Here is a 12243-nt window from a genome sequence, read left to right as displayed (position 1 = left end):
TAAAATGACAATAAAATACCAAAATCAAAGTTGAGTATGAAGTTTAATCTTCAATGTATTTTTAAACAAGGAAAATAAGATCCATCTTCTTAACAATGGAATCAAAATAAGCAATGACAGGTTGCTCAGTGACACCATTGTTCGCAGGTCCCAACGTCTACACTTAAGTAAAGCCTTTAGCAGCCTCTGTATTACCAGTCAAACATTAATGATACACTTTAAAAAAAACAATGCACTACTACTTTACAGCATTACAGTTCATTATTTAAATACAACTGTATCCAACATGGCTGCTAGGCACTGCACAATATTTGAAGTCATCACAACATCCACATGCTCTTCCAAATGGCGTTTTGGATCCTATGAAACAATTAGGTTACAAGTTATTGAACAAATAGATCATTTTCAAGGTAGTCAATTATTTTCCAAAAAAAAGCACATTTATCTAGTTTCTTGCGTTGTTGTAACATTAACATTTTGGGTACTCTACAATGGCACCTAAAACAAGCCATTATAATGTCTACATTCTTCAGTAACATTAGCAGATCATTTTATTCAATGCAACTGTGAAAATATTTTACAACTTTTACAAATAAAGCAATTAAAAGCTAAAAATTAAACAACTTTTAGATTCCATACCAGAAAAGGAAATACTTATTGCATATGATTCATATTTTTGAGATCATTACAACAGCGCAATTCAGTAGAGAGATCAAATCAATCACCACAATTCTCAGACTGGAACACAGTTTAGAACAGAGATTCTCAAACTAGGGACCAGAGACCATGGGCATGCCAGTGTACCTGCAGTTGATCATTACTTTGATTTCCTTTGTCGACTCAAATGACACAGCAAACAGTGTGCTCACCAGACAATTTGAAGTCAAGCTTGGGAGCTTAATAAACTTGCACATTGAGATACTGGTCCGCACTGCCAAGTGTGCTTAGCAATGGCAGCTCCAGAAACAGATAATCAGGTTAGAGGAGCTTAGCCTGATTTATAATCCTTGCAGAGCCGACAATGAGCTCTGTACACTGGAAATGGACTGAAATTGCTTGGGCTAGAGTGGGTGATGTAAAAAGATGCTGCCATATGGCCTTTATCTGAGGGCACAGAAAGCCAACCAAGCCAAACTTTATTCACAGAGTAAGGCAGCTGGGCCTGTGGTTGAACCTGAACTGAAGTCATGGTCTCAGTTGCTGGAGGTTCCCCCCAGTGACAAACATCCTGCACACTAGTCAGTCTATCAGTAATACCACTGCAGAACCAGAAGAAAACACCCTGAAACACTTAGGAACTAAGCAGTGAGTTTGTAGGAGGTAGAGGGATACAACTCTGAATGGTGCCAGTATTCGTTATAAGAGCCATTAAAATTAAATCCCCTCTGGAAAGAGCAGAGTCACATGGATAAGTATTCAACAGGCATTATGCTGAACTAAGATTACCTTTCAACTGAAAGGCAAGGACTGGTAAGGAATAGTCAACATGTCTTTGTATGTGGAAAATCATGTCTCACTAGATTGAGATTTCTTGAAGTAACGAAGAGGATTGATGAGGGCAGAGCAGTGGATGTGATCTATATGGACTTCTGCAAGGTGTTCAACAAGGTTCCTCATGGTAGACTGGCGAGCAAGGTTAGATCACATGGAATACAGGGAGAACTAGCCGACAGAACTGGCTTGAAGGTAGAAGACAGTAGGTGATGGTGGACGGTTGCTATTCAGACTGGAGGCTTGTGACAAGGACCGGTGCTGGTTCCATTGCTTTTCGTTATTTCTATAAATGCTTTGGATGTGAACATAGGAGGTATAGTTGATAAGTTTGCAGATGACACAAATATTGGAGGTGTAGTGGACAGCAAAGAAGGTTACCTCAGGGTGCAATGGGAGCTTGATCAGATGGGCCAATGGGCTGAGGAGAAGCCAATGGAGTTTAGTTTAGATAAATGTGAGGTGCTGCATTTTGGAAAGGCAAATCAGAACACGACTTATACACTTAATGATAAGGTCCTGGGCAGTGTTGATGAACAGAGACACTTTGGAGTGCAGGTTCATAGTTCCTTGAAAGGATAATGAAGGCGGCATTTGGTATGCTTTCCTTTATTGGTCAGAGCATTGAGTATAGGTGGTGAGAGGTCATTTTGCAGTTGTATAGGATATTGGTTAGGCCACTTTTGGAATACTGTGTGCAATTCTCGTCTTCCTCCTATCGGAAGAATGTCATGAAAGTTGGAAGGGTTTACAAGGATGTTGTCAGGTTTGAGCGATAGGGAGAGGCTGGATAGGCTAGGGCTGTTTTCCCTGAGCATCGGAGGCTGAGGGGTGACCTTATAGAGATTTATAAAATCATGAAGGGAATGGATAGGGTAAATAGACAAGGTCTTTTCCATGGGGAGGGGAATCCAGAACTAAAGGGCATTGGTTTAGGGTGAAGGGGGAAAGATTTAAAAGGGACTTAAGGGACAACTTTTTCACACAAAGGGTGGTGCGTGTATGGAATGAGTTGCCAGAGGAAGTAGTGGAGGTTGGTACAATTACAACATTTAAAAGGCATCTGGATGGGTATATGAATAGGAAAGGTTTAGAGAGATATGGGGTAAAAACAATGACTGCAGATGCTGGAAAGCAAATACTGGATTAGTGGTGCTGGAAGAGCACAGCAGTTCAGGCAGCATCTAACGAGCAGCGAAATCGACGTTTCGGGCAAAAGCCCTTCCTCCGAAACGTCAATTTCGCTGCTCGTTGGATGCTGCCTGAACTGCTGTGCTCTTCCAGCACCACTAATCCAGTATTAAAGAGATATGGGCTAAGTGCTGGCACATAGCACTAGATGACTTCAGGACATCTGGTCAGCATGGACGAGTTGGACCTAAGGGTCTGTTTCCTTGTTGTACATCTCTATGATTCTTATGAATGTAACATTAAAGTTTTGATATTACCAATCATATTAATATTCACTAAAGCAGACAGCCCAAACTAATTCCTTTAAGAGGACACTGATGAACATTTGATTCTGAAATATAAATGTATAAGGAATTCGTAACATAGTTTAGAAGGGGGAAATGGGTCCACAGTTACGAATCAATTTGAGAAATGCCCCTTCAACTGAAAAGGTTGCGAACCACTAATTTAGTCAGCTATTAATACCATGGTTAAACATATTTTCCTTCCAGTTTATTCAGATTATTCAGAAAAGATATTTGTCCAGTTTGCTGTGTTTCTTTTCAATTAGCATAGATCACAACCAAGATTATTTAGAGATAGTAAAATATAATGATGTTAATTAAGCTAGTTAGTCACAGGAATGGAAGATCCTCATATAAAACTTCTCATTGCAATTAAGATAGTGCCTTGAAATTGTAGATATATGGAGGTTTTGTAAATTTTATTATTGGAACTTGTTGTTTTTGTAAAGAATCAGTCACTGAGGCATTGAGCACCTTAAATGGTCCTCCTGTCCTGCTTAATCATCCGAAAAAAGTTAATGACTTTAATCATTAAAAGTTCAGGGGTGCCAAATCTACCCCAGTGAGAAGGCTGTGGTGTTTGTACCACTCCAAAGTGTAGGCATCACTGGATGTGATCATAGGATGTGGGCATCACTGGTTAGGCCAGCATTATCAGCTTACCCGAATTGGTGGTGAGCTATATTCTTGAACCACTGCAGTCTTTGGGATACATGGACACTAAAGTGCTGTTATGAAGGGAATTCAGGATTTTGACTGACAATGAAGGAACAACAATATATTCTAAGTCAGGATGGTGTTCAAGAAAAATCTGGGAGGTAGTTTTGTTTCCATATTAGCACATAATCTAGGTTGATGTAGCATTCAACTATCAAAAGTGCTATCTTTCAGAGGAGATACGAAATCAAAGCCCCATCTGCCCTGAAGTTGAGATAAAAATGTCGTATTAGCATCTAAAGTTCTCCCTGTTGTTCTTATGAATATTTATCCCTCAGCTAAAATGCTAACATTGCCAAAAAGATTCTAATATTTACCTCATTGCTGTAATTGGTATCTTGTTGCTACACTACAACAGTGACTGAACTTTAAAAGTAGTTCATTAGTCTTAAAGCTCAGAGACATCTTGGTTGTGAAAGGTGCAATATAAATGTAAATTTTTTTCCCTTTTGTTTTAGAAAAAGCTCTTAAACTCATTGGCTGTACATTCTTCAGAAATGTCCCATTAAGCTTATATAGTGTCCCGCTATCCCTTCTGCTAAACTGCATCACCTTCCTCTTCTCCCCTTTAAATTCCTTCAGCCACTTATCTGCCCATTCTGTTAGCCCATGTCTTGTGCAATCAACTGGTATGATCCTCACTGTTTACCCCAGCTCAAAGTTTTGACAAATGTAAATATTTTACTCTATTACAATGCCCAAATCATTTATATCCCTTATCAGGTGATTCTTACACTGATCTTTAGGTAACACCAGCCTTTCCAGTACATCCATCAATTTTCATCTCACCCATTTCCTTTAACATCTTTGCTTCCACATTTATTTTATTGATAAACACCGAAAAAGTACTAATCACATGCCCTGTGCTTTTAAGCACATATACTAATTCCTTTGTTCTGAAAGGATCCCACCACACCTATTTCGATCTGCTTCGTAGTTATGAGTCAGATGAAGATTTTTGGGTAACCTTTAGGTTAGTTACTTAATTTTAAAATATATTAATGGGAGGTGCATGTCTCTGATTGGGCCAGCCGTACTTGGCTGCAAAAAACGGTTATGAGATGCCTTCTTGAACTGCTCCAATCCTTTGGGACCCATGAAGCTGCTAAAGGGTGAATTCCAAAATTTTGATGTAGTGTCAGTGAAGAATAAGCAATTTTGTTCCGTTTGTGGTCTGGTGGGGAACTTGCAGATAATGATATTCCCATGTATCTGTTGCCCCTTTCCTTCCAGGTTGTAGAGGATGCAGGTTTGGATTGTACTGCTGAAGGGACTGCATGTTGTTGGGGATGGATGGATGGGTTGGTGCAAATCAAGTTGGTCACTTTGTTGTGGATGGTGTTGAGCTTTTTGGAGCTGCACCCCTCCAGGCAAGTAAACAGTATTCATCATAATCCTAACTGTGCCTTGCAGATGGTGGACTGGCACTGGGGAGACAGGAGATGGGTTATACCCTACAGAATTCCTAGTCTCTGACTTCTTATTGCTACAGTATTTATATATAGCTATTTCAATTAACTAGAGCTATGGTAATCCTGAGGATGTTAATAATGGGGCATTCAGGGATGGCCATGCCATTGAATGTCAAGGGGAAGAGTGTTAGATTCTCTGTTGTCAAAGATAGCCATTGTCTGGCACCTGTATGGTCTGAAATGATCCTTGCCATGCTATTCTCATAACCTCTCTTTGCCAGTCTTGAGAAACTCGACACATCATATATCCTATTTGTTTCATCATATTCTCTATTTTCTTCTTGTATGTAGAGTCATTGTTTTGGTTCCCCTGCTGCTCCCTCTTGTAGGAATGAACTGCGCTTGTATCTGATAAATCCAACTCTTACAGATCACCCATTGTTCCATTACTGCTTTTCCTGTCAATATTTGGTTTCAATTTGCCATGTCTACGCTCCCTCTCACCCCATTCACGTTAGCCTGCTTACAACTTAGAAGTTCTACTTTTAAATTGTTCCTTCTTTTCACTATTACTACTCTGAAGCTTATATTCAGGTCATTTTTACTCAAGGTCCTCCCACCACATGTGGTCAGCTGGGCTACCTGATTCCCAACAGCAAATCCAGTAATGCTTCTTGCATATTTGGATTAAGAACATACTGATTAAGGAAGCTCTCATGAACACATCCCAGAAATTCCTCCTCTTCCTTCACTTTAACAACACTCTAGTATAGTTCTTGCACAGATTTCTGATTTCCCTGCACAAATATTTCTCTTTCTTTCCTTGTTTGGAGGCACATAGGATACATCCAGCAGCATAACCTTTTGCTCAATGAACCAAATAGATTCTGTCCATGCGCCCTTAAAGGCATCCTCTTCCCAAAAATGCAATGCATTTCCTGATCAGTGCTGCCACTTTCCTTTTCTCTTTCATTACCTTTCTAAACATTTTGTATTGTTGACTATGAAGCACACAATTCTCACCATTTTAAAGCCTCATTTCCTTTTTCGCTACTCCAACATATTTCAAAATGACTTGTGCTCACAGCTTACCAATACGATTCCCCATCTTTGTACATTTACACACATGTATTCTAAACCTGCTTTATTTTCCTTGTAGTTATACAGTCATAGTGACGTACAGCATGGAAACAGACCCTTCGGCCCAACTCGTCTTTGCTGACCAGATATCCTAACTAATCTGGTCCCATTTGCCTGCACTTGACCCATGTCCCTCTAAATGCTTCCTATTCATATACCCAAACAGACGTTTTTCAAATATTGAAATTGTACCAGCCTCCACCACTCCCTCTGGCAACCCATTCCACACACGCATCATCCTCTGCATGAAAAAAGTGCTTCTCAGGTCCCTTTTAAAATTTTCCCCTCTCACCCGAAGCCTATGGCCTCTAGTTCTGGACTTACCCACCCCAGGGAAAATACCTTGTCTACTTACCCTATCAACTCCCCTCAAGATTTTATCAACCTCCAGAAAGTCACTCTCCGACGCTCCAGGGAAACAGCTCTAGCCTATTCAGCCTCTCCCTATAGCTCAATCACTCCAACCCTGGCAACATTCTTGTAAATCTTTCCTGAACCCTTGCAAGTTTCATGGCGTCCTTCTGATAGGAGGGAGACCAGAGTTGCACACAATATTCCAAATGTGACCTCACCAATGTCCTGTACAGCTGCAAAATGATCTCCCAACTCCTGTCCTCAATACTCTGACCAATAAAGGAAAGCATACCAAATGCCTTCTTCACTATCGTAACTAGCTGTGACTCCACTTTCAAGGAACTATGAACCTGCACTCCAACGTCTCTTTGTTCAGCAACACACCCATTAAGTGTATAAGTCCTGCCCAGTTTTGCCTTTCCAAATGCAGCATCTCACATTTATCTAAATTAAACTCCATCTACCACTCCTCAGCCCACTGGCCCATCTGATCAAGAACTTGTTATAATTTGAGGGAACCTTCTTCGCTGTCCATGACACCTCCAATTTGGTGTCATCTTACTAACTACACCTCCTTTGTTCACATCCAAATTGTTTATAGAAATGACGATACACAGTGGACCCAGTACCCATCCTTGTGGCACACCACTGGTCACAGGCCTCCAGTCTGAAATGCATAGCTCCACCACCACCATCGGTCTACCACCTTCAAGCCAGTTCTGTATCCAATTGGTTAGTTCTCCCTGTATTCCATGAGATCTAACCTTGCTAACCAGTCTACCAAGAGGAACGTTGTTGAACACCTTACTGAAGTCATGTCCACTGCTCTGCCTTCATCAATCCTCTTAGTTACTTCTTCAAAACAAAACTCAATCAAGTTAGACAGAAATGATTGCCTATGCACAAAGACATGTTGACTATCCCTAATCAGTCCTTGCTTTTCCAAATACATGTAAATCCTGTCCTTCAGGATTCCCTCCAACAACTTGTCCACCAACATCAGCATGCTCACCGGTCTACAGTTCCCTTGCTTTTTCTTAACACCCTTCTGCAACAGTGGCACCATGTTTGCCAACCTCCAGTCTTTTGGCATCTCACTGTGACTATCGATGACACAAATATCTCAGCAAGAGGCCGAGCAATCACATCCCTAACTTCCCACAGAGTTCTAGGGTGCACCTGATCAGGTCTGGGGATTTATCCACCTTTATGCATTTCAAGACATTTAGCACTACCTCCTCTATAATATGGACATTTTCAAGATGTCACCATCTATTTTCCCACATTCTATATCTTTCACATCCATCTTCACAGTAAACACTGATAAAATACTCATTTAGTACCTTCCCCCATCTCCTGCGACTCCACCCATAGGCCACCTTGCTGATCTTTGAGGGGCCGTATTCTCTCCCTAATAACCCTTTTGCCCTTAATGTATTTGTTAAATCCCACTGGATTCACCTTAACCCTATTTGCTAAAGCTATCTCATGTCCCCTTCTTACCCTCCTGATTTTCTTCTTAAGTATTCTCTTGCTGCCTTTATACTCTAAGGATTCACCCCATATCCTGTCTATACCTGACATATGCTTCCTTCTTTTTCTTAACCAAACTCTTATCGTCTCTAGTCGTCCAGCATTCCTTACACCTACCAGCCTTGCCTTTCACCCTAACAGGAACGTACTGTCTCAGGGCTCTTGTTAAGTCATATAAATCTGCACCCATCTAATGTTATATTATGTCCTTCTTTAGTACTATCCAACACACACTTTTATGCACCATATTCCTCTTTTCTACTTGCACATGTTGGAGCTTATCTGTCTACTAATTTAAACTCTTCCCTAGCACAGTCACTATAATAACACTAGTCTTAGTTCTTTGGAAGTGCAAGTTGTCCCCTTTGAATAGATGACTCCCACCTCATAATTAGTCCCATTGCCTTCACATCTTACACAATACCTCCAGTTATGCATTGATCCTCCTGCTCTTCCCATTTCTATTCTCCCTGCTGTGAGTTAACCACTTCCGTGATTGTACACTTTAAATTTTCTTCCTAGCTCCTGAAAGTTAAACTATGGGACCTTATCCTGACCTTTTCTGTTGGGGGTTTCATTGTACAATTCTGGGTAATTTTCATCCCTGTAAAGAATATTCTACATCCTATGATGTCCTTTACCACGCCACCAGGGAAACAACATACTATGCAGGCTTCACAATGACAGTGGTGAAAATTAAATCTCCTAATTTTCGAATGCACTTCTATACTTTGGTGTTCCTTCCAGTGAATTGATACTGGCTCGAATGCCTTAAAAGTACTGTCATCCTCCATTGCTGAGTAATAGTTTTTAAGAGTGACACACACTAAAAACTCCAGTACTTCTTACTCTGCTGGATAGTCAGCAATCTGCTATTCTGAACTCAGTCTTAACTGTGAGACTGCCACCTCCTTGAATGTGCAATTTCAGAGACTCCAGTTATCTCAAGCTTGGAAAATCTCAGTAGAGGCTCAAGCAGGTAGAGACACTTGCTCCTCACACATCCCCAAGACACATTAAGTGTCCTAAGGTTTCCACATGGAATTGTATTGCCTTTCCTTTCACTGTAACTATTGTAATATTTCCTAACTTTTACTTTGTTGTCTCTTTGTTAGCCTCTATAGTGAAAACTGATTCAATAACTTTCCAATTTCAGTACCATCTGCATGTTTACCTGGCTAATCCTTTAGCGTATGCATCCCTATGTTAAACATTTTTTATAAAAACTTGTCTGTCTGTAGAATACTTCATTTATTTTTATATTCTTTAAATATTCATATCGTCAAACCAATTGCATTATCCCTTTGCTAAATTCATATTTCTTATTACCTTTTATTTATTGTTGGTGGATCTCTTCCTTTAAATTTTATATACACCTCAAATTTTTGCAAGACATAATTGAGATTTTATTTTTATTTTTCATTGGAATATTTCCCTCCTGAAATGAGGATAGGACTAATACAGTTATTGGTAGGGCCTTACAGAGAGTGTTGTCGAACAAAAAGACTTAGGAAGGAGGTGCATAGCTCCTTGAAAGTGAAGTCACAGTTAGACAGGGTAGTGAAGGTGGAGTGTGGTACACTTGCCTTCATTGGTCATTGCATTGGGTATAGGAATTAGGATGTCATGCTGTGGCTGTACAAGACATTGGTGAGGCCACTTTTAGAATACTGTGTTCAATTCTGGTCTTTCTGCTATAGGAAAAATGTTGTTAAACTGGAAAGGGCTCAGAAAAGCTTTATAAGGATGTTGCTGGGATTGCAGGATCTGAGCTAAAGGAAGAGACTGAATAGGATGGGGTTAGTTTCTCTGGAGCATCGGAGGGTTAAGGGTGACCTTAGAGGTTTATAAAATCATGAGGAGCATGGATAGGGTGAATAGCCAAGATCTTTTCCCCATGATAGAGAGCATAAGTTTAAGGTGAGAGCAAGATTTAAAAGGGACCTGAGGGGCAATTTTTTCCATGCAGAGTTGTATGGCCAAAGGAAGTGGTGGAGGCGGGTACAATCACAACATTTAAAAGGGATCTGGATGGATACATAAAAAGGATACGGACCACATGCTGACAAATGGGACGAGATGAGTTTAGGACATCTAGTCAGTGTGAATAAGTTTGACTGAAGGGTCTGTTTCTGTTCTAAATAATTAAATTACTCTTTTCTGTAAACACCACCCATGAGCCCACCTGTCAATACCTTTCTTCAGTTTACCTTTTTATAGCTCCATTCCTATTTCATCACAATGGGCCTTTTTGTCATCTGTTACCTTGTTCTCTGTATCTATGACACTCAATTATTATCTTGAATCTTAAGACATAGCAGTCAGTCCTTTTTAGCTGTTTTCCTACACTTACTTTGCCCATTTGTGCTAGTTTAATTTGTATTTGGTCAGGAAACAGTCTGTTATACATTGTAAAGATGTCACTCTCTTCTCCCCTTTCACTTCTTTTCCCTATCAGTTTAATTGGGAATAAATGAAGGCTCACATAATTTGATGGTATTAACCACCTCATTTAGTCAAAATATCTCCCCTACACTTCCTTTTTACTATTTGGTGGCAAGTCGTGCACCCTTAATACTGTGAACAATCACTAATCATTCATCACCAGCTATATGGTTTCTGCTTTATTAGTTCAATGCTACTTGCTATTTTCATTACTTTATTCCTGATGAACACACAACTCTCTCATCACTCTTTCTTCCTTTCCTATTATTTCTAAGCATTTTATAGCCTGCAATAATTAAATGCCAAACAGTTATTATGTTTAGACCATGTTTCTGATTACATCAGTTTCTTCAGTTGAAACGATTGCCTACATTTTTCCTGTTTTGCCGCTGATGAGCTCGACATTGCTGTACAGGCAATGTATTATTGACTTATCCTTCATTAGTCATGTTTTAGTTCACTAGGTACTTTATCACATCCCACAAGCTCTTCTCGTCTGGAAATATTTGTTATTCTTGTCTCTTTTGTACTTTGACCTATGTTCTCATCCCTTTCTTATATATTTAAGTTAATATTATATCCAATATTTTTAGTCCTCGTTGGATACATTGGTGTCAAGGGAATGGCATGATACAAGACAAACTGGATAATGAGCTAGCTGTTAGGCTATCAGCATTTGCAGGCTAACTTTTAGACACCATAAATCAAGGATCAAATCTATGAGGATTTGTGGTTTATGATAGTAATTGACAGTAGACAACCTTTTTTCTATATGGACAGGTTGTATTAACAATGACAACTCTGCAGATAAAGAGTAAGCAATAAACATAGGCAGTCCATTGGATTGGCACTACATCCATTAACTTAAACATTCACTTCTTTTACCACTGGTGCACATTGGAAGCAACGTGTACAATATACAATATGCACTACAACAAACTCTTGTCACCTTCTAAATCCAGGACATGCTGCAATCTGGAAGGACAAGGTAACAGCACATTGGATCATCACCTCCAAGCCACAAGCCATCTTGAATTGCAACTATAATGTGTTCCTTCACCATCACCGAGTTAAAAACCTGAGCTCCCATCCTAACAATTCGGTGGGTGTACCGACACCACATGAACTACAGCAGCTCAAGGCAATGGCTATTAGGGATGGGCAGAAAATGCTAGTTTTGCGAGCAACGTTCATATCCCATGAAAGCATATTTAAAAAAAGTTTAGTGGAATGAGCAAACTAGTGCAAATTATGCCAAGAAGCATCAGGTAACATTTATTAGCAAGGAAATCTAACAAAGAATAGGAATCGGGATTAAACGGAAAGCTACTAAATTTTGAGCTATGATGACATAAATCATTGAGTGTTACAACATCAAAAGAAGAACAAGAAGGATTAAAACAAAACAGTAATATTCCGGGCTTCATAAAACAGAATACAAGAGCAATATCATTGAAATTTGTACAAAGCAATGACTAGACTATCACTTGAAGTTTTTGGTGTATAATCACAGGAGAAGCACAAAAACTACATTCGGTTCAGATTAATCAGGGTGAGAAATGGTGATTTCAGAAGAGATGGGAGATATGGTGACACTTTTACAGAACCAAAGTATCCCAAGACGAAATTAGCACGTCATTATTTTTAAACATAAATGGTGATAATGATGGTAGAAG

The 12243-nt window shown here is 39.6% G+C and overlaps 1 protein-coding gene across 2 annotated transcripts in view; it reads right to left on the bottom strand.

The window, feature by feature from the left end:
- Window positions 1–24: 24 nt before the first annotated feature.
- Window positions 25–12243, bottom strand: part of psmd14 (proteasome 26S subunit, non-ATPase 14) — a 117126-nt gene continuing 104907 nt past the window's right edge. For both annotated transcript variants that reach the window (XM_072579460.1, XM_072579461.1), the window contains exon 11: window positions 25–360. In XM_072579460.1, coding sequence (XP_072435561.1) covers window positions 262–360 — 99 coding nt within the window. In that variant the 3' untranslated portion in view covers window positions 25–261. The remainder of the gene's footprint in view (window positions 361–12243) is intronic.

Source organism: Chiloscyllium punctatum, chromosome 10 (genome assembly GCF_047496795.1).
Source record: "Chiloscyllium punctatum isolate Juve2018m chromosome 10, sChiPun1.3, whole genome shotgun sequence".
NCBI lineage: Eukaryota > Metazoa > Chordata > Chondrichthyes > Orectolobiformes > Hemiscylliidae > Chiloscyllium > Chiloscyllium punctatum.
The sequence above is the reverse complement of the archived record's forward strand: the minus strand, read 5'-3'. Positions and strand labels throughout refer to the sequence as shown.